Source organism: Mastigoproctus giganteus, chromosome 3 (genome assembly GCF_048544385.1).
Source record: "Mastigoproctus giganteus isolate SK-2022 chromosome 3, ASM4854438v1, whole genome shotgun sequence".
Classification (NCBI taxonomy): domain Eukaryota; kingdom Metazoa; phylum Arthropoda; class Arachnida; order Uropygi; family Thelyphonidae; genus Mastigoproctus; species Mastigoproctus giganteus.
The window spans coordinates 80,189,381-80,213,552 of NC_143577.1; the positions used below are offsets into that span (position 1 = coordinate 80,189,381).

The 24,172-nt window shown below is 37.7% G+C and overlaps 1 protein-coding gene across 1 annotated transcript in view; it reads right to left on the bottom strand.

Annotated features, from left to right (window-relative positions):
* Positions 1-23,471, bottom strand: part of Arfip (ADP ribosylation factor interacting protein arfaptin) — a 153,121-nt gene extending 129,650 nt beyond the window's left edge. Inside the window, exons 1-2 of the mRNA XM_090370574.1 lie at positions 23,376-23,471; positions 10,325-10,585 (exon numbers count right to left, since the gene is read on the bottom strand). Of these exons, the coding sequence (XP_090226700.1) occupies positions 10,325-10,571 (247 nt within the window). The 5' untranslated portion in view covers positions 10,572-10,585; positions 23,376-23,471. The remainder of the gene's footprint in view (positions 1-10,324; positions 10,586-23,375) is intronic.
* Between the last annotated feature and the right edge of the window lie 701 nt (positions 23,472-24,172).

Here is a 24,172-nt window from a genome sequence, read left to right on the forward strand (position 1 = left end):
GAGTACTGCACAAGCATGGGGGAAATTCCGACTTATGTAGAGTTCTGCGGAATGCAACCCTTATGTAAGGTTTTCCTGTACACCGAACCCTTGATGTGCACAGTACTCGAATTGCACAATTTTGATTTTGCATGGTTGAAAAAATGCTAAACATTTTCATTTTACACAGTACGATTTTGGTTTAAGAATAACAAAAAAAAAGTGTGAGAGAGAGAGAGAGAGAGAGAGAGAGAGAGAGAGAGAGAGAGATATGCAGGTGGCCTATACCCACTGGTAGAGTACAGCTATTAAGCATGTTACGGCAGTTGTTATTTGACGGTTACAGTACACTGTTCCATGACAAAAGCCCACACGAAAATTCCGCACAGAAAAAACCCCACTGTCATAAATGCTCACATGAAAAGTATCCACACGGAAGATTGCTCACACAGAAAAATATGCACACAGAAAAATATGCACATAGAAAAATTCTCACATTCACAATACTATCAAGTAATACACTCTTAATAAAGTGTTACGTGCATGCTATGATGTGAAGTTCAAACATGCAGTATTCTTATTGACATGAATGAAGAATATGTTTATAAATGAAAAGTTCTGTAAAGTTAGCATTTGCCATGCTGGCTCATGTCACCTTAATCAGTCCACCCACCCACTCCTACATTGAGCTAGGACAGGACAGCCATATGCTCCATCGAAGTGGAGTCCGTAACGCATGTGGTAACCCACGCAGACATTAGACGACACATATTTGATGCATGACTAATTTTTTATGCCGCTGTGTAAGCTGGCATGACAATAAGTGAAAAATCGTTGAGCTCAGGTGAGCTCACCAGGCCTGCAACAGTGGCGGGCTGCGTTGAGTCGGGCAGAGCTGTTTAGAGTTTCCGTGCAGGACTCTGATATATTGGTCGAACATCGCATAGCCCCTCGGTCTTACCCATCTACTGATGACAGCAACCTGGTTGCTGAAAAACGTATTTAGTAATACTTTAGTGCGTGTAAGCAGCATGAGCTGTTCTGTTTCTTGACCAGGCAGTTAGCTACGACGTTTTGGTGAGCACCTTTCCTTTTTATTACAACTTGCGACTACACATTCACACCTTACATCTTAGGGCCAAGGAGTTTAATTCGAATGATTAACAATATCTTATGACGGGACCATGGCATTTTTTGGGATAATACAGTTTTCTGTCAATTTCAGGGTCTATTTAAGATAAATATCACTGAATTATTATTAAATTTCTTAATGGGATACATAATTTTTGTAAAGAATTTCTAAACAATTTGAATACCTTAGTCGCATATTTATGTTAACAATAGAGTTGCTAGATGTCCCGTTTAAAAGGGGTTGTCCCATACTACATGTTCTATTTTAATGTGCCATATTGTACTTGTTAAGCCACTGAAATATTCTATATTTTTACTTATGTGATTAAAAACGTAATCTTCTTTTAATATAGTCACTTTAGTTTCTTATACACAGTAATTTCGTAACCTGAATGGGCGCTTACAATCGCATAGCTTATTGTTAGGTAGAATACTGATGATGATATTTCCAGATTAATTTCTATATTTTCTATTTATACTGTTTTTTTCTTTTAAATCTACATTATTATATTAAATATTACAGTTTTATTATTTTTTTTTTTGCCAGTGCCAACAATGGAGTTTTCAAGCAGTCAGAAGGGCAACTAAGTTTTGACTGACTTGGAGATGCAAGCAGAGTTGCTCTATAAAGTGTCATTCAATTATGAAGACAAAAGATAGAAACACAGTACAACAACCAACCGAACATTGTCATGATTCCTGTCCTCAAAAAGCAGAAGCCAACATTGCCAGAAGCAAAATGAGGCAATACATGAGTGTAGTTAGTTCTGCTTCTCGCAATGTGATGGGGAATGTGTTGTCAGCGTTGAGTAACGATGTGCTGGCCCATAAGCCCAAACAATCATCCCTTGCGAGAAATCTTCTCAATCACAGAAAAGACGGTCATTTGCCTAATCCAGTGGTTTTCAACTGGGGTGCTGCAACAACATTCCAAGGGTGCCACGTAATTTGGGTTTAAGTTACTTAAACTTATTTTTTTTTTTTTAATTTATATGTTTATTTCATTATAAAAAGGTGTAGAGTATCTTTTTAATTTTGTGGTGATCTATAATTGATGTTTACTTAGTACCTCTATTTTATTAAAGAATAAAATTATTATATACTGTATATATATAATTTGTATTATGAAATGTAATTTTTATAATTATATTATTGTAATAACTATCATATAACATATTTTTAATATTAAATATAAAGTAAATTTATATTACTATAGTAAATATAAATTTACTTAAAACACACACACACACACACACACACACACACACACACACACACACACAGGGAGAGAATCAGATCTAACAGGCAGAAAATTGAGTGGGGGTGCCGCAAAATAAAATAAATTACTTAGGGGTGCTGTTTTTAAAAAAAAGGTTGAAAACCACTGGCCTAATCCAACAACAATAAATTTTGACATTCCTGAGAAGTACTGTCAGCTGATACTTCATGATTCAGGTGTGGATGTTCCAGACAGAATTCTGGTTTTAGGTGATAAAGAACTCTTGGTTGAATTGAACGAAGATACAATCTACGGAGATGGCACCTTTGATACAGTTCCAAACATGTTTTACCAACTGTTTTACGTGGCATGCCAAGGTGGGTAACTCATATCTGCCATGTATTTACATTTTGTTACAGAAAAAGAACTTCGATACTTATAATAGAATGTTTGAAATCATGAAGCTGTTGGTTCCAAATCTGGTGCCTCAAAAGGTTTTAGTGGATTTTGAGAAGGCTTGCATGAATGCAATGAGGACAGCCTTTCCACACGCTGAGGTCAAAGGGTGCTATTTCCATCTGTGTCAGAGTCTCATCAGGAAACTCAGGAATGTTGGCTTGAAGACTGAATTTGAAACTGATATAATTTATAAAACTTAAGCTGAAGTCTCTTGCCGCATTAACCTTTGTCCCAGTCCATGATGACAATAAGTGAAAAATCGTTGAGCTCAGGTGAAGATAGCTATAATGAGGTTCTCATGTACTTCTTTTCCATGTACATTGAGGGTACAGCAGGTAGAGATCCACAGTTTCCAATAAGAATATGGAATCATCATGATGCAGCTCTTGAACGGTCGCATAAAACTACAAACTGCTGTGAGGGATTTCACAATGCACTTAATTTCCTATTCCATTGCAGTCATCCCAGCATGTGGTTTTTGTTTGATGGACTGAAGGAAGAGGGACCTGGCTTGCCACAGACTGACACTGGCTAATGCACAGGCAGGTCATCTAGAGACGAAAAAGAGAAGATATGATGCACTGCATGACTTGATTGCCAATTTTGTGCAGGAATAGGAGCAGGTAGAAGACAAACTGAAATACTTGCAGAGATTGGCTATATACAGTAATGAAAATTCTATTCAAATCCTTGACAAATAAATAAATCACTGAAATATGTCTGAATTAGTTGTTTGTTGATAAAAAACCAAAAAGTGTTGACTGTTCACTTTGTAAGACAGAGAAAAAATAATTTATTTTTATAAATAAAATAAAAGGCTTTATTTAGTTGCAATAAAACCAGAGCACTCAGACTTATTAAAGGTTAAAATACAAAAATAAAAGTTATATTAAAATACAGGTAGCCCTCATTTTGCACTGGTCCGATTTGCACTGATTCGCAATAGTGCCGATCACTGGCCAGAGCGGCATTTTTATGTATTCATTTTTGCAATTTTTTTATAAACTGAAAGTTTAAAATCATCAGACACAATTTATCGGCATCATACTGTGCTATGTATTATGCACTGTTTGTGTGATTTAGGACAATCTGAGCCAATTAGCGCATTCGTATCAGAGACGAGAAAGATTCCCGCCCTCAAAGTAACCACTTGTGGATGTGGGTGGTAAAGGTCAATGTGGTGAAGCATTCAGTTGGTTGCTGTTTATGCTATTTACATGTGTTGGAAATTTAATATGCTAAAATTTTTTTATTAATTGTGCTATTAATAAATTAAATAATAATAGTGATAGTCATGTGCAGTTTTTGCCAATCGTGTTATAAAGTTTTTAATTTAATAGAATAAAGAGATGCCATGTCTGATAAAAGTAGTTCATTGAATCCTAGTGCAATATTCGGAGGAAGAATCTGGAGAAAGCCATCCTAATGCGTGTAGGGCTATGAATATGCCTCCATCGACTATTACTACAACTATGAAGAATGCTAATAAAATAAAACAATCGATGCAAAGTGGTAGGTAAAATTTTTAGTGACTGGAACCTAATCCTGTGATTTCCGATTTACTCCATTATATAAAAGGCCCAGACATGCTAATTCCAATTTTAAAGCACTAAAACAAGATGGGAATTCGACAATAGATGACAACAGATGTTGAGCAACAAACACAAGCAGTAATGCTGATATATGGGGAAATCCCATCATACATAAAAAAAGAGTACTCTCATCTGTAATTACAACTTCCCATAATGCAAACAAACATTTTCCACAAAAAAAAAAAGAAATCTATATTTCTGCTGAGTCAACATGGCAGTAAATGAGGTTCAATCAAATAGTCACCCAAATACAGGCCCACAGCTTCAATGGTGCTGATGCAGAGCCTGAACAAAACTACAAGGATTTACCTCTGCCCAGTGCTGCTCTCTTACTAGTGTTCATTTTGAAAATTGACTAACATCCCTGGTAACTTGCACTTCACCTATAGGTATAGGTATGTTGAAGGTCTGACGGCTCCGGGGATTTCTCCCATCTCCGCGTAAGTTCTATGTATCGAGTGACAGTACCCTGTCTATGCCAGAGGTTTAAAAATAATTTATGGGTCATGTGATATGTAGTTTGTTGTGCCCATTGTTCATCCGGCCTGTTGGCCGCCGGGCCCCCAGTGGGACCTGGCATACCTAGCATACCTAGCGACGGGGATGCCGGCCGGGTGTACCAAGAGACTAATTATACTCTGGCAGGTCCTGCCACTTACTTTCCTGGGATTTCGGTGACTAGGACTAAAATAAAGGTTGGCGTTATCGCTGTTGATTTAAGTAAAATTGCATTTAGAAAGCGCTGCGTGGGGTTTTACGCTGAAAGAACTATTTCTAAGAGCCTAAAAGGTCAGGCAAAATTTGATGTGATTTAAATTTGGACATGTGTGGCAGTCCCTGTACAAGAGAAAGTAATGGGAGGGAGGGTGTAGATGGGGGGATGAAATAGGAAGAAGAGGGGATCGGATAGGAAGGTGGTCCCCCATTTTCAGTGGGGCATGCCCCACGACAGTGAAAATATGGAGAGGCGAGGAGAGGAGAAGAGCAAATACCACCTCCCCAAGGGGGTGAAAAAAAAAACGCACAAGGGAGTGCAGTTTTGGGTCGACAGTAGGCCATCCAAATCATCCTAAAGTCTTGTCTTTCTGTGGTATACTGAGTTTTTTTTTTTTTTACTTGTTTAACTTCCTGCATTCTTTCTAGTCTGGTTGCCTTTGGTATATTTCTACCATTGTTTTCCTTCTAAAAAATAGATCCTGGGCATATTGACTGAGTGCCTTGTAGTCCTCTTGAATGTCTAACTCTAGGTTCTTGGTTGTCTGGAATATATTGGATTGCCGTTATTAGGCGTAGTCATAGGTCATCATACAAATCGCACTCAAACATTAAGTGTCTCCAGGACTCCGGGTTGCCACAGGGACAGTCTGCGTTATCAATGATGCCAAGTTGGTGAAGTTTAGCTTTAAACGGACCGTGTCCTGTAAGGAGGAAGGTGGTATTTCAACCAGGGCGAAGCCACGCTGGTGCCTTAGGGTACAGCTTGGTGACAGTGGGGAGGAATCTTCTGGTCACTGCACCTTTTTCTGTGTTGCTCCATCTCCTCTGCCAAATCTGGACGAGGTGGTCGGTGATTCTTCTCTTCTCATAGTTGCGGTCATTAGTGATGTCAGTAGTGAGGTCATACATTGTAGCCGATATGTTTCTGGCAAGATGGTAGAGTAGACCACAGCAGATAGCTTCGAGATCCAGGGGCAGAACTCCTACCAGGACTTGGAGGGCAGCCGTGCTAGTCGCTCTCGACATAGTAAGGAGGATGGTCCTCTGAATGGTTTCGAGGATCCGTTTATTCACTTCTAGTGTCGCCCTCGCATACCAGACAGGGGAGCCATATGTGATGGCAGGGATGAAGAGAGCTTTGTAGTACAGAGACAGGGTAGTATGTCTGAGTCCCCAGTCCCTGTGAGTGACTCTAGCGATGAGGACCGCGTATCTTCTTATCTTTCACCTATAAAGGGAGCCAATTAAATGAAATGAGGATCAATATACTGCAGCATAAACCACTGACAGAATGCAGTGCATGCTTCTGGGCTTTCCAACCATTACCATTTGCACAGTCATAAGCTAAATGCACTGCTGTTACATAGCATTTGAATATTGAGTCATACAGATAAGAATCTATATTCAGATGAAATAAATATCAAGTAATTACCATTGCTGACAATATTATCAACAGGAGTAGCAACATGGCTGGAACTCAACAATGAAGCATTTTCAGACCTACATTCACATAAACTGTTCTCTTCATTTTGTGAGTAAAACTTATTCCTAATTTTTGCCAGCCCTTGTGGAATTATCTTGTATACAATGTGAACTAAAAGGCAGGAAAAATCAACCAGCATAGGTCATAACACAGCTGAATAGTTTCTTTATCTGACCAGCAGATGTGCCAAAAATTTTTACACAAATAAGTGGACAGTGCACTGGGACAAAGGCAAGAAATAGTTAAAAATTATGCACGTGTCATTCATTATTTTAGTATTATTTGTGGATAGTGATGTTCTGTGCGGTTCTTGCCTCTATGATGCTTTCCTCATTATGAAATTCATCTGGGATCTCATCATAGTATTTGAGATCTCAGATGAATTTTAGTGATTTTGTGCTCTTATCGAGCCTTATAATTATATTATAATCACTAGGGAGAGGGAGGGAGGGAGGGTCAAAAGGAAATGCAAGAGAGTTGCCATGTCTGTGAAGATGCCTTGGTGTGTGTTTTATGATAATCCCAAACACAAGAGGTATAAGAACCTATAGTAATTTAGCACCATGTCGTCTGAAGGCTAAGGCACGCAATACATGTTGATATTTGGTTATAATTTCTACAGATTGTAATTTTCAGGAAATATACATATAAAGGAAGGTTTCCCAAAGAACAGAAGAGAAGGGATAATGTTGGTTTTGTGAATTGATGACTATGTGGGAGAGTCTACGACATGGATCCTTAATTAACCAGACTACCCACTTTTAGACAGAGTAAGGAATTGAGAGGCTTTGGGGTTATCCCACATGTAGGAACAATATTTCATGGTAGAGAAGATTTGAGATGTATACAGAGTCAATCTATTTAGTCAGCTATTTAGAAAAGTAATGCTGAGAGAAAAAAAGAAAACCCAGTTTTTTTTATGCAGAGGAAGCAACATTTATGTTTGTCTAGAAATCTGAATGTTATCAAAGATGAGAATGGAGCAGCAGATTTTTTTTGTGAGAAATAACACAGGACTGAAGAGGGAATTAAGTTAACTAAGTTTTTCATCCCATTAAAAAATTACCTGGAGTTTACATTCAAGGAATGTGGTGATAGATATTTAAGAAATTGGGGCTATTTGTGAATAGCAAAGTTTCTGAAACTGAAACGAGAAATGTAGTGTTCATATCCATAAATCAGCAAAACTATGATAGGATTCCAATCAATGGAAGGCCATTAATGTACATGAGTAAAGAGTGGGAGAAAGAACTGAATCATGGAGAATACCAGCACTAGAAGTTAGAAGACAGAGATAAAAGGATTTAAAATAGTGTAAGGGTTGGCAGTTTTTATATATGGACTCAACTAGTAGGGGTGAATTCCATATACAAAAATAAGCAACATGACATCTGACTGCTACATAAACAGCAGAGTGTTCTGAACGTTGTTTTCACGAGGAGCGGTACAAAAGTAATGCCTCCCATTTTTTTCTTCAGAAAATTTAATTCCTACAATTAATCCTCAATCATTAATAAACACTTATTTTTCCACACAGTCAAAATAATTTTGACTTCTGCCATTTCTGAGTCAGACACTGTATTCCAATCCTGTAAAACTCCTTACTCTTGCTCCGGAGGGCTTCGCGAACATTGTGCTTGAGCTGGTCATCGTTCACAAAATGAGTTCCATGGAGTGTATTTTTCAGCAAGCTGAAGAGGTGATTAGTTGGAAGGTGCAAAATCCGGGCTATGAGAGGAGTGAGGAAGAACAGTGCACCCCACTTTTGCAATGGCCTTCATCGTGCACAGACTGGTGTGGGGTTGTGCGTTGTCATGGAGAAGAAGAATCTCATTAAGGTTTTTGTCTGGTAAAACTGTATGGATGTGGGCTTTCAACTTTTTCACATATCAATCTGAGTTGATTGTGGTGCCATGCTCCAAGAAGTCCACAAGCAAGAACATATCTTTGTCCCAAAACAGTTGCCATGACTTTACTGACAGAAGGCTGTCTTTTGAACTTCTTGCATGGTGAATTTTGATGGTGGCACTCCATCGACTGTCTCTTTGTTTCAGCGCCATAAGGGTGGACCCATGTTTTGTCACCTGTGACACTGTGACTATGCATGAAAGAAAAACCTCTCCGTCAGTCTCTCGTAGTGCTGGAGAAGTTCTGCACAGATGACTTTCCAAGCTTCTTTGTGTTCATGTGTCAGCATTTTTTGGATCCAATGGGTACAAACTTTGTCGTAGCTTAGTTCCTTTATGATAGTTATTACAGCAGGTTTCTCTATACCTACTGCATCACACAATTTGTGTTTTGTGATGCGGCAGTCCTTTTTTGATCAGCGTGTCGGTCCAGCTCTTGCTCTCTGTTGTCACTGACATTACTGGCTGGCAGCTTGTCAACAATGGCTTCTTTGTGTTCATGTGTCAGCATTTTTTGGACCCAATGGGTACAAACTTTGTCGTAGCTTAGTTCCTTTATGATAGTTATTACAGCAGGTTTCTCTATACCTACTGCATCACACAATTTGTGTTTTGTGATGCGGCAGTCCTTTTTGATCAGCGCGTCGGTCCAGCTCTTGCTGTCTGTTGTCACTGACATTACTGGCTGGCAGCTTGTCAACAATGTCACTTTTCCCCCTCTTAAAGTATCTTACCCAATGTCCAACTGTACCCACATCTACACTATTGTCACCATAAACATTTCTGAGATGCATATGGATTTCAATAAGCGTCAATTCTTCCTTGGTAAGAAATTCAATTATCACTCTTTGCCTGATATGTATATCTATAACATCCATCATTTTGAACTATCTGTGTGCTGCACTAACAAGACCAATCACAGTACCACTCAGTATGGTGAAACTAGAGCTCTATAGTGACCACTCAGTGACATGATCTACAGCACCACATTTGAAAGCAAAAAACCAGTTGTCATAAGTAGGAGTGGAAAATGTCCAAAGTTCCCTTATCACACCCAGAAAATAACTGCCCATATACCACCATTGAGATGCATTCTGGCAAATCTTCAGTTCTGGATTACCTATGAAGACTTCTGCAAGAGAAGAGAAAGCAAGCTCGCCATGCATTTAAGATACTCCCCATACTTATCTAAGAAGTCATGTTTAGAAAGTGGTACAGGGTGACCAAAGTGTATTTCTGGGTCCAGGCATATTTGCCAAGCAAACTTTGGGCACTGGTTCGATACAAAACAGTCCTAGATCCTCAAAACTGAACATAGCAGGAGGACAGAGTTCAAAGGAAACCTGTCATATATAGATCAGCCCAAGATTCAAAATAAATTGCTCAACTATTCAGGAATACTAGAAGTAATCTCTCCCACCCATGTATTTTCCCGTTCAACCTGAAGCTAGGACCTACCTACTCTCATGTGAACTTGACAGCCAACAATGAAGACTACCCCCCCCCCTCTCTCTCTCTCTCTCTCTCTCTCTCTCTCTCTCTCTCTCTCTCTCTCTCTCTCTCTCTCTCACACACACACACACACACACACAAATTGAAAAAGGATAGTTGCAGAACAGAAGTGTGCAAATCTGCATTCAACCAAAGAAGGATTGATTGTTAGAATAAACTTCTACCAAGTATTGTGTAAGTGGACAGTTTGAATTATTAGAAAGGATGGGCAAACAATGTGTGTGGATAAAGATTTTTGGCTGATGCTGTATAACCATCCTTTCTTACCAAAATAATTCTTATAAATTAGCATTTTAATATTTTTAAAACAGATCAACTAATTTACCAGATAATGATGCCGACTGCCATGTAGCTGTTGTAGGAAGAGACGAGGGAGGAATAGCAGTGCGCTGCAAAGGTGGCTGATGAGATCCAGTTGAGCGATACAATCCTAAGTGGGAAGGAGAGCCTGTATGTACCACCTCAGTGCTTTCATTCATTGTAGGGACATCCTGCAATACTTCTTGAAGATCCTGCTCTAAATTTACATTCTCTAATGGTGAAGGTCCATTGGAGGTTATTGATCTAGACATGACAGATGCAGAATCTGCATAATAACAAATCACTGTTATTCCATACAAAACCAAGAGATATTCAATAAACAGTATATGCACAAAATTACACTAAATATTCAGTACGATTATTGCCATCTTTTAAAATATGAATTTAAAAAGCTATATGCTTAAGGAAAGTATAAACCCATACACGACAGTTAAATGTCATTTTGTTCTTCTAAGTTCACAAATCACAATTTGTATTAAATGAAAGAAAACTTTTTTTTAAATTTTTTCTTTTGCTCTCTCAGTGTATTTATGATTGAACATCACACAGGAATTGACCAGTTGACTGAACTGACTAAGACAATGTAGTGCATAAACATGATGCTGATTAAAACATAAGTATAATTTTCTGGATAAAATAAAATGTAGCACTGATCCATATCAGGAACATGCAACTTTCTGGGATTAATTAACCCTCAATCAGTCACATCCCAAACTTGAGCACAAATATTCCCATGCAGTTTACTGACCACTTTTGTTTTTATTATAAAAATTAATTTTTAGTTTTTTTGTTGAACTGGAAATGTTTTTTTTTTTTTTTTTTTGTTAGTTGTTGGCACATTGGCTTCTGTGGTCATAATGCACCTCCCAAAGTTTTTGCATTTTACTTTGATCCAAGCCCGAGGCAGGATTCGAACCCGTGACCTTTGGGTTGCCAGGCAGACACTTTACTCACCTGGCTAGCCCGGTCGGCCTGGAAATGATCTTTTACTAATTACAAATTACATAATTTATTCAGTTTCTCTCTGCATGTGTTCTTTTCTATTATACAAAATTCTTTGATTTTTCAATTTTTCATCTAGCAAACACAGACGGTGTAAAGGAACCTTATTTATCCATACAACCAATGCGAAGGGTGGATTAGATGGTGCCCAGATAAGAGATTTTTATAAAAAAATCAGATGCTCTAATGTCACGCTCACAATTAATCAACAATCTCTCATAATTTGTAGCAAAATTAAACAAAAACAGTAAGTGCTGCATCATCATTTAGAGAAATTTCATGTGAAAGGTACATGAAGGATTTGATCCCACACTAAATTTAATGTCAGCTCAACAAGCTCTAATGGCTGGGCACAAAGGCTGCAATTACTTGGGCAGTGTTACTGGGAGGAAAAAAAAAAAAAAAAAAAAAAATGGGCACATATTTACTTGTTTATAGACTAACGTTAGGAGTACAGTAAATAAATCTGATGAGTAAAAAGTATTGGTTTAGTCATCAAATAGTGACTTTGTAGTTATAACAGAATCATGGTTTCCCTGATAGTGGGGATAAAAATTTGAATATGGTAATCATAATGTGTCGAGAAAAGCCAGATGTGATGAGGAAGTTATTCTTTTGGTTAAGAAAGACTGATTCAAAAACAGCACTTTTGGGACCCAATGGGTGCAAACCTTGTTGTAGCCTAGTTCCTTTATGATGGTTATCACAGCAGGTTTCTCTATACCTCTTGCATCGCACAATTCGTGTGTTGTGATGAAGCAGTCGTCCTCTTTGATCAGCATGTCGGTCTGGTTCTTGCTCAGTGGACAGAGATTGCCAGTGAAATGTTGAGCCAGTTAGGTGTGACATAAACAATGGAAAAACAAAGATGACTTTGCGAACCTGCACTAGGCCAAATTACTTAGAGTATCACCAGGAGTTGTCTTTTTTATACATTAAAATAATTTTCCTCCAAGTGATGTTTATTCAGCCAATGGGAGAAGAGGGATGCAGGTTATGTGATAATACATAATAAATACTAAAATACATAACAGTAACTTGTTTTACTGTGGTAAAACAAGCTTCTGTTTTAGCGTGGTCACGCTAGATAAACCTAGTACACGCGCTTTTTTTATCTAGCACAACTATGCAGTACCATTTTTGATTTCCATATGTAATATATTTATGTATTCATAGCTGCGGAAGAAACACACACACACACACAGTGTCAAGAGCTTCTGTAAGTATTTTATTTTATCAAAAGAAGCGAGCGCAGCAAGCAGGGGGGAAGCCCCCCTAGTTATTATTATGACCTTGTCTAATTATGAGATTTTTCCCAACATTTTTCCCAATTAGTAATAATAATACTAATTGTGTCCAATTAGTATTATTATTACTGTTGGTCAAGAAATTCTCTTTGTCTATCCTACAGGTGTTCACCCACGATCACGGCTTTCTGTAATTCCACCCTTCTGTAATTCTTTCTGTAATTCCAAGGATAAAGACACACACACATTATGTGTGTGTGTGTCTTTATCCTTAGTCAACAGTTGGGTGATTCCTTAAGTCAGAGACTATGGTAATGTGTCAGGCTGCCTTATCATCTGGGTGAGCTGCTCTACTATGTGCCTGTGTGTACATCTAAACCCAGTACTAGGAGTTGTGGATGTTATCCATCTCTGGGGTTTGCTAGCTGTGGGATTTCCTAATCAACTATCATACTTCTTCCTCCTGAATCTCCCATTCTGTCATCTCTTGTATGTCCTTGGTTTTCTTCTGTTGTAGGTCTGTGCAGGAGGCACGGCCATTATGGGTAACTTCGCTGCTCCACAGATTGCCCCAGAACGTCTTGAGTGCCTTCTGGTCGGAGATCTTTTGCCCTTTTTCTCTTGTCCAGTGTTCCTGTAGAAGGCTCTCAGGTTTTCATCAAAAATTCTGATTGTCTGTTTTCTACAGGACACTCCCTGTATCAGTGAAGTCTCTTGCTGAGTGCAAGGAGGTGACGTTTAAGGGTGTCCAAGTATTCTCAATCATTTGATTATAGGTGTCGTGTGTGCTGAGGATGTTGTCTTTCTAGATGATCGTCTTCACTTTTCTAATCGGCTTCTTATGTCTGTTACGTCATTCATACTGGATCAGCTTACCTATCTTTACTCTTAGCTCTATCTTCTGCTGTAGTTCTCTTTCCCAGGCTAGTGGTTCCTAGTCTTAGTATTTTGTTTATCTCTGGTTTTTCTCTGAGAAAAGCAGATGTCATAAGCAAGTCATGCTTTTGGTAAAGAAAAACTGATTTGAAAACAACTAATGGACAGAGATTGCCAGTGAAATGTTGAATCAGGTGTGACATAAACACTGGAAAAACAAAGACAACAGTAGGAGCCTGTACTAATCCAAATGACTGAACTATATCACAGGGAGCTATTGCTGTTATTATTAGTAGTAGTAATAATAGTGGCATATAATGCAAAAAAAAAAGGGAATCATTCAGGAAAGTAATCACAGCTGCTACTACAGTTTTTATACCAACTAAGTCCATCCATACTGATAACATAGAGGGGACCACACAAATCTATAAGTATAAACAAGTCTAAATCAAATCACTTAGTTAGTTAGACAAGCTAAACCAATTATGAGAACGCTTTGGATAAGAATGCAAAGAAAACTAGAAAAGAATTATTTGCTTATGTTAGCACTAGAAAGAAAGGGATAAACCATATTGATCCACTGGATGGAAATGGCACAACTAATGATAATCCTGTCCATATTGCTAACAAACTGAATAGTCATTTTTTTTTTATTTTTTTTTTTATGTGAACCCCAAACACGAGAGGTATTAGCATTAGCATTAGTAGAGTCATTTGATGCAAGAAAGCAAGCTTATGCAGCATCAGCCAAAAAAAAAAAAAAAAACCACTTCCACTTCACCCCTCTGTTCGTTCAAAACACCTGTCCAGCTGAGCCTTAAACTTATTTAGGCTATCAACCTCCACCACAAGGGATGGAAGTCTGTTCCACCAACCAACCACCCGCTGGCTAAAGGCAAATTTCCGCACGTCTATCCTACATCTGTCTTTCCTCAATTTGAATTTATGCCCTCTCAGGTGATTTTTCTGAGCTAGAGGAAGAATCCCATCAGCATTAAGCATGCTTAAACCATTCAAGGCGTTATACACCTCTATCAGATCACCTCGCTGGTGCCTAGTCTCCAGACACTGTAATTTGCAAAACTTAAGCCTTTCTTCGTAAGAGCACCCCTTTGTTCCATTCACTAATCTTGTTGCCCTTCTCTGTACTCGTTCCAGCAGCTCTACATCCTTCTTGAAATGAGGCCTCCAGACCTGTATACAGTACTCTAGGTGTGGCCTGACCATCGCCTTATACAATGGAATAATCACCTCCTTATCCCTGCTGGAAAAATTCCTGTATATCATTGACAATACTCCATGAGCTACTCTTGCAGCCCGTCTGCACTGCTCAGAGAACTTCATATCTGCCTGCACAACCACCCCCAAGTCCCTTTCATTCTCTACCACTGTCAGTGTTGTACCACAGAGTTGATATGTTGCTCTGGGGTTGCTGTTTCCCATGTATAGTACTTTACATTTGTCAATGTTAAACTTCATTTGCCACCTCTCAGCCCATCTGCTCAACCTTTCCAGATCCTGTTGCAGCAGCATAGTGTCAGTAGTGTCCTTGACAACCCTGCCAACCTTTGTATCGTCTGCAAACTTGGACATTAAGCCCGATATACCATCATCAATATCATTTATAAATACAGAAAACAATAATGGACCCAACACTGAGCCCTGAGGGACTCCACTAATAACATCAGTCCACGATGAGCAGTGTCCATTGATTACCACTCTCTGTCTTCTTCCCCTCAACCACCCCTTTATCCATAGCAGCAAGTTGCCTCCAATGTCACACAGCTCTAATTTGTGTAGCAGTCTTCCATGTGCAACAGTATCAAAAGCCTTTCTAAGATCCAAGTATATAATATCAAAGTTATTCCCTGCATCCAGTTCTTTTGTGACTATATCATAGTATCCAATCAAGTTGGTCAGGCAAGACTTCCCCTTAACAAAACCATGCTGTGTCTGAGCTATAACTGAAGTCTTGTCTAAATGATCCTGCAGTGCTTCTTTAACCAGTGCCTCCATTAATTTTCCTGGAACAGAAGTTAAGCTCACAGGTCTATAATTACTTGTGTCAGCCTTTGATCCTCCTTTGTGAATTGGGGTCACATTTGCACATTTCCAGTCTATGGGTACCTCCCCTGAGTCCAAGGAAGCTCTCATAATTATGGCTAAGGGTTTGCTTACTTCCTTTGCTGCCTCCTTTAATATAACTGGATAGATCCCATCCACCCCGGGTGCCTTTCTTGTGTTTATCTTCAACAGTTTCTCCTCCACTTTACTCCCAGTTATTTCAAGATTCTGTAGCTTGCTGCTAGAGTTGAATACACCTCTGGCATTCCCCTCGCTGAATAACTCCTCATGTGTGAATGTCGATGCAAAATATTCATTTAGTTTGTTAGCTACCTGAGCAGGATCATCAACACTTGACCCATCAATATCAAGTGGACCAATCTGATTCATCCCCTTCCTTCTAGAGTTTACATAAGTAAAGAACTCTTTGCTGTTTTTCTTTGCATCCCTTGCCAAGGATTTCTCATAATCTGCCTTCGCCTGCCTAACCTCCTTTGTAACTTGGTTGCATATCAACTTGTATCTATCATAGGCTTCTGTGTCATGTGTTAATTTGTATGTATCCCATGCATTTTTCTTCTCTGCCATATGCCTCATTAGTTCATCTGACATCCATTTTGGCCTAAACCTTGAACAATATTTCTCAGTTGGTATGTAAAGCCTAGTAGCTTCCAAGATAAGTTCTTTGAATGCTTCCCATTTTGAATTTGCTGTTGGTAACATCATCAGTTGGTCCCACTGTATAGAATTTAAATACTGTCTCAGTCCATCGTAGTCGCCTTTACGGAAGCAATAACCCTTCCCTTTACCCCTAATGGTAGTTACCTCTTTGAGTAAATCCCACTTCAGCACACTGTGATCACTGCCACCTAGTGGTTCATTTATCTGCAGATTCTTAATGCATGAAGAATCACTGCTGATAATCAAATCAAGAGTATTACTCCCTCTAGTTGCCTCCCGAACATGCTGATGTAGAAAACAATCATCCAATAAATCCACAAAAGCCCTGCTAGTGTGTGAGTAACCAGCCCCCAAAATCCAGTCAATATCTGGGAAATTAAAATCTCCCATTATAAGACACTCTGATTTACTGGCCCACTCTATTTCCCTGTACAGTTCCTTATTATACTCATCAGAGTCATTAAGCCTATAGCACACTCCTACTCTCAATTTTGATCTCCCAATGTTTATGTCACACCAAACTGACTCCACACTGCACTGTCCAGCGATGTCGACTGGCTTCACTTCCTTGGTTTTTATGTGTTTCTTAACTAATAGCATAACACCTCCCCCCTTCCTATCCTGTCTATCCTTTCTGTAGACGTTGTACTCCCCAAATTGCAGTTCCGCATCCCTTATATCTGTGTGACACCACGTCTCTGATATCCCAACAATATCTGCCTTCGATGTTTTGAGCAATACCTCAAATTCATCAAATTTATTTACTAAACTCCTAGCATTGGTATACACGCAAGTATACCTGCACCTGTTTCTATTCTTAGCTACCCTAACACAACCCATGTGTTTACTTGTACCGCAATGGCTCCCAGCAGTCTCTGAAATACCATGCATCTTGTTTTTCAGGCTTCTGCTCATTCTAATAGAAGCAGTGCAAGAATCTCTTTCACCTCTGCCAGTGGCTACTGTCAATCTATTGGTCTTTGTCTCCCCCCAAGCTAGCAGTTTTCCGACCCACCTAACACTGCCTCGATAGCATCAGCAAATATTCTTGCACCCTTTCTATTTAAGTGTATCCCATCCCTGTAGAAGCAATCTCTCCTGTTAACAAGTACATTAGAAACTATAGTACTTAGTACCGTGCTTGGGTTATTTATTCACACTTCATGTGTGAATGTATTTTGCAAATACATTCACACATGAAGACTATGAGGCCATCAAAACTATACCACGTTAAAACTGAAAGCTAAATAATTTTGTGATAACTGAGAAAAAAGTGGAATTGAAATTGTTGAAGATAAAAGTAAATAAAGTACATGGGACTAATGAAATTTATCCAAATATATTAAAAGGAAACAAAAGCATCCTTGGATTCAAGGGAAGTACCTACAGATTGGAGATATGCACATCTCTCTTATTCACAAAGGGATCAAGGGCAAAGCAAGTAATTATAGACCCAAAAACATGACTTCTATTGCAAGGAAAATAATGATCCGGAGAGGCATGAAACTATAAGGAAATCATAAAATGTATTTCTTAATTCAAAATCAAAATTGTTTGACCAATCTGATTAGCTACTATGATGCTGTAACAAAGGAACTGAATGCAAAAATAATTTTGACATCATCCACACAGATTTCAGCAAAGCTTCTAACACTGTACCACTTGAAAGACCACTGTACAAATTGTATAAGCATAGCAATAGGGGAAAGTTACTGCTATAGATAGGGGTGATTGAGTGGCACAAAACAGGGTGTTTATAAATAGCATTATTAGAGGCACCTGATGCAAGAAAGCAAGCTTATACAGCATCAGCCAAAAAATAAAAATTCCCATTTCACCCATCCATTTGTTCCAAAAGTTTCCACTTCTTCCTTGAATTTATTTAAGGCATGAAATTCCACAATGATAGAAGGACGTTTGTTCCAGCAATCAACTACCCGCTGGTTAAAGGCAAATTTCTGCACATCTGTTCTACAACTGTATTTCCTCAATTTTAGTTCATGCTCCCTTGAGTTTGTAATCTGAGCAAGAGGAAGGATCCCAAAAGCATTGAGCCGCTCAAACCATTCAAGGCCTTATACACCTCAATCAGATCACATTGCAGGTGCCTAGTCTCCAGATACTGCAATTTGCAGAACTTAAGCCTTTCTTGATAAGAACCTTTTGTTCCTCTCACCAGTCTTGTTGTACTTCTCTATACTTGTTCTAGTAACTCTACATCCTTCCTAAAATAAGGGCTCCAGACCTGTATGCAGTATTCAAGGTGTGGCACGACTACTGCCTTATATAAAGGGATAATCACCTCCTTATCCCTGCTAGCAAAATTCCTGTATAACAATGACAAGACAGAGAAGCACCTTCTCTGGCAGCCTATCTGCACTGCTCAGAAAACTTCTTATCTGACTGCACAATTACCCCCAGATCTTTTTCATTCTCCACTACCCTGAGTGTAGTACCACACAGTTGGTACATTTCTCTGGGGTTGCTGTTACTTATATGTAGTACTTTGCATTTGTCAATGTTAAATTTCAGGTCACAACTGGCACAAAAATAAACTTCACAACCTTCAAAGAAATAAGTTTTATAGTCTAAAATATAAAAATAATTTAAAATATAGTCAAATAAACAAATTATGAAATTCAACTGCCTCATTAATGGCAATTACTGCATAAAAGAACTTAGTATATGGGAACAGACAACAGGAGCATGCTATTTCTGTATTACATTTTTTATTGCATCAGAAACAATGAAATTCATTTAAGTAGCTAACAAAAATATCATTCTCCATATGGATAACGAAATTGGATTAGCTGTGGTCTGAGATTTTTTTTTTTTTTTTTTCAAATTATTCAGTATTTGAGTTTGGTGAAATGCAAGACACACCTATGATATAATGTAGTACATTAGAGAAAAATGTTAGCCACCCTGGATAAAAGAATAAGTACTGTATATGACAAAAAGCAAAGGACTGTAAATAATGGTTACTCTTCAGAACGGGCTATGGTCAGAAGTGGAATCCCTCAGGGATTGCTATTTGAACTGATCCTGTTTCTGATTTTTTAAAATGAATTAATTTTTTTTTTTTAAATGTATTCAAGGAATACAGGGCATGATACTAAAATTTGCAGGTGATGTGAAAACTAGGAGAGTGGTTAATTAGTGGCATTAAGGCAGTGCTACTTCAAAACTCACACAGGCTTCAAAGATGGCAAACATGTTTAAGCTACGTTTACAATGCTTTTTTAATGCAACATCGCATGCAACAACACAAGTATTAAGGCACAGGAAGCACATGTTTAGGTTGCATGTCTCTTTTCTTGGTTTAGTCTTGAAAATGATCACTTTTTGCACCTTATTTTTAATTGTTTTTAATAAATTACATGCTTCTTCAACACCTGGGTCATTTTTTTTTTCATTTTGGACTGTTCTGTTGTGCAGGCTGTGGCTCCATGAAATGAGAGGTATTTTCAATATCTAGTTGTTTCTTAGTGTCAATTGTGACACTGAAAAACAACCATACCTTCATCATATGTCATATCTTCAGTTGATACATGACATGGTGTAAAAAAATATGGAGGTCCTAAAGTCTCGAAACTTTATTAGACAGTTAACTTGAGTAGTTGAGACCCGCTAATTGGTGGGTCTCAATTAGCGAGTCTCGATTACTCGAGTTCCTAATGCGAATTTCATACATAATAAACACTAATAATATTTTTTTTTAAGCTCTCGACATGTGAAGAAACATGGCTACAAATTGCCATGTTTTCAATGACAAATGGAACTTCCCTCATTGTCTGGGGGTGCTTGAAAGGAGAAACATGTCTTACTACAGTGCCCAAAAATAGTAGAAGCTCCTTTTATAAGTTTAAGGGGCCATATAGTATTATTTTGCTGCCCGTTGTAAATGCAAATTACTTATTCCAATATACAGTACTTCATTTTGCAATGCATTTAACAATGGGAATTGCATTTCCAAGGGCTGAATGAGCTTCCAGGGACAGATCTGTTAACTCCACATCTGCTAGTGGCTGATGGTGCATTTCTGTTTATAACTGCAAATCTGCAGAAACCATTTCATGCAGATTTTCCAAAAGGATTCCCAAGAAGAGTATATAATTATCAGTTGTCAAGAGCACGCCATGTGGAAAACGCATTTGGTTTGTTGACATCGGTGATCAGAATATTCCATAAGCCATTAGCAGTTAAAACTTCTACAGCTGAAGATACTGTGCTTACTTGTGTATACCAACAACTCTTTAAGGAAACAACTTCAAGACAACTATAGAGCTCACCGGGAACATTAGACCCAGAAAACACCAGTGAGGACTCACCGATAAAAGATGCTTGGAGGAAGATTATGGAGAATAACACCAGGATGAAAATCTACAGAAAACCTAGTAATGATGTTTAAATGATTCAAAATAATTTAATGAATTATTTTATGCCAAATGAAGGGCATGTTTTACCACACTGTCATCATGTGTTGCTTTTTTTTTTTTTCTAGCCCTTAAACTAAACAGAAGAACATAAGTGAACCAGCTTGATTTGTAAGTATCGTCTGCAGAAGATCCACTTTTTTTTCTTAATGACTTTCATATGTTTCTCAGTGAAAACAAGACTTTAAGCTTTAATTTTATTTAGAACCAAGTTTAAAGTCTTGTTTTCACTGAGAAACATATGAAAGTCATTAAGAAAAAAAAAGTATATTTTTTTAAGAGTACTTAGAAATAATTCTTCAAACAGGCCTCTGAGGTTGGGTATATCCATACTGTGACTTTAGTGTTTTGCACCAATCTTGCGTAGAAGTAGAAATAAAAACACCAGGGAAACTAAACTTTAGTTTAGTTTCCCTGGTGTTTTTATTTCTACTTCTACGCAAGGTTGGTGCAAAACACTAAAGTCACAGTAAGAGTACTTAGACCCTAACTGCTGGAGAGCACCTTGTCTCAATTCCCTATTTTTATCAGCAGAATGACAAAGAGCAGGGAACTTTCTGTAGTCTTCCACAAAATTTACAGTTTGTTCTGTACTCCACTCCATGATAACAGAATTCCTGGGTTGAACAAGAGGCATGGTCCTCAAAATTATTCACTTGTTGACCTGAAAACTAGTGTTGTAAAGAGATTCCCAAACACACTGGGAAAGACATGAACCTAGCCACACACACAGGTTTGACACATGTGGCATTACATGCATCACTGTGCTGCTGGTTGCACAGTTCATGTTACATAAAAAGAGGCATCATCTAAATGAGCCATTGATACTGCAAAATGCAGGTTTTGCGCTTGGGAAATAATAACATCAAAATAATTTACACACCAGAAAGGGTTGGGTTAAAAATGGTAAGAGAAATAATGGAATTTGTGGTTATGACATGCAAACAACTTCTTTATGCAGTGAAGATCCATAGTGTCCTGTCAATGATTTATAAGCTCAGGGAGGTTATAATTCCACTGTATAAGGCAATTGCAAGTGTGCACTTGAACAAAGTACAGAAATCACACTTCCAATCTTTAGCTAATCTTGTCAGGTAATGTGCCTGGTAAGAGTGGCTGAAGGGAACAAATATGAGAGACTGAATATATGAGTTACAGAGCTTGGTAATGAAGTACCTTAGATGAGAAAATTTTTCTGTATTAAATGATGCCATAACCAGGAGGCAAAAATCTAAACTAAATTAATGAAACCAGATTATAAGAATCTTTCTTTAGCCAGCATGTTAGTAATCATTGGAACATGTTTCCTCCATGGGCTGCTGAGGCAGGCTGTTTAGGAAAATTCAGACTTGCTAAAACAGAAACTATGAGAAGAGGGAAATACATAAGTAATGTCGTTTTTTTTTTGTTTCCTGTTGGTGCAGGAAAAAACTCTGGCTTCAGTTTTAAATTCCTTATTTCTAGTATTATACCCTTCACTTGATCAATTCTAAAGTTTTTCTGACTCTAAACTTTAACCTCTGCAGTATGAAAAATTTCAGAAAAACACATGACTGGTACAATGAACCTGGTTAGAACAAGGTTTCTTGCCTTATCATCTACTTATCAGGAAACATTTACTTTTTAGTTTTAGTGCCTATATTCACTCCCAAAGTTAAGTAACTTGCTCACATAGCATCTATTATAATCCAACTACACCATTAGCCTCTCATAATCAGCAGAAGTACATTTTTTTATTTTTTGTATATAAAAACAAAAAAAAAAAAAAAAAAGTCATTTAGAGGAAAGTGGTAGAAAAATGTGCATGGGAGGATCTGATCCCATTCCCAAATTTATAAAACACACAGTGCATTTGTCAAGTGCCATGCAATTTAAATGTCGTTATGTTAACATTAACCTTGTTTCATCAGTTTATGTTAAGTAATCAGGCATTTCAACATCCTTAAATGTAATGTTGTTTGGAGGCCAGAGTTGGAACGCAATTATTTAAATTGCCTATATAACTGAGTACAAAACCAGCCAAAATAAAATCAAATAAGGATTTGAAGTAGTATATAGTGGCTATTGTAACTTCACACTCATCAGTCGAATCAGTTTATGTAAATGTGTTAAATGCACAAAGCAAAAAAGTTAACTCAGAGGAGTGGTGAGAGTCCTTAATGCTTTCTTATACTTTATTCTAAAGAATGTTACATTTATTTAAAATAAATGTCGTAACTTATCAATCTGCACACTATCTAAAACACTTAGACGTGCACACACTAAACCATACTAAGTTCAGGTGACAAAGAGATCAGTCGAAATAGATAAGCTTCTTTGACTAGTCCTACTGAAATGACACTGTTGCAGCACAATATATATTCGTTTCAGCTAAAGCAGAAGTGATTATCGACACAGCTTCATCATTAACAATTGTTTGAAAAAGGAGTGTATGCACTGTTCGAGTAATAAGTTGGTACTCATTACGAAATGAATACCAATTTGTCTCCATTAAAAAATTTAATCGACAAGCCTATTAATAACTCCTTCTACCAAATAATCGAACTATATGATCCACGAAGTTGTTGATATTCCATTTCACGGCGATAAGATAGTACAAATGATTGCAAAAACGTAAACGAAAGTATTCGTTATTAGATTTATCCAAGCCCATACCCACAAATATTATGATGTCACTGATAGTAACAGATCAATAAATATTAAACAATGCGGTTTTAAATAAAACTAAATTCAGAATTTAATTACTCACATCACAAGGACACTTAGTTCGAACTTTATATATATCACAATTTTCGACAGTGACAGCGCCCCATCTATCCCTTAGCCTAACCGCAACCTGTTGAACAGGCAGAGGCAGTGACACAACAGCGCTGTAATATCAAGACGGAAAGGGGCAGAAAAATAATAAAATTCCAAGGAAAAATTAGGCAAAATATCACATCAAATTATGTAAAAATGCAAATTACAGTATTTGTACAATTGCCAGGTTTTCTCATTATTCATTTTAAATTTCAATAAACACAAAGCAGCATTTATCCCGAAAATAACATGAAGTAACATGATAGTAAGAAAAGAATTTATATAAAAATTTTCAGGTATTTTTATATATATATTACGACTAATAAGCAACAAATTTTGAAAATTAACAAAATCTATTAATCCTCCAAAAAAAAAAAAACTACTCGACAGCAGACGTATTATAATATCCGTGCAATCACAACTATGCACACTGAAATTAGTGGCTGAAGATTTATCCTGATTTAAATGGGCAACGTGCGTAACATGGAATTAACCCGTTGAACAAAGTCGAACAACAAATGCCACTTAAGTAGTTATCAAACACTTTCTTGCTGGAAGTGTTTCTTCCTAACTTGAAAAGACTGGGCAAAGGTTTTAAATTTTTTTCTTAATATATTTGTTCACAAACGGGGTTGGTGGTTTTATATAATATAGATCACGAACAGAAGGTTGCAAGAATATTTGATGATGCTAGAGACAAAGAGTAAAAACATATCTGATTTCATTGTGGCTAGAGAGGCGCTGTTA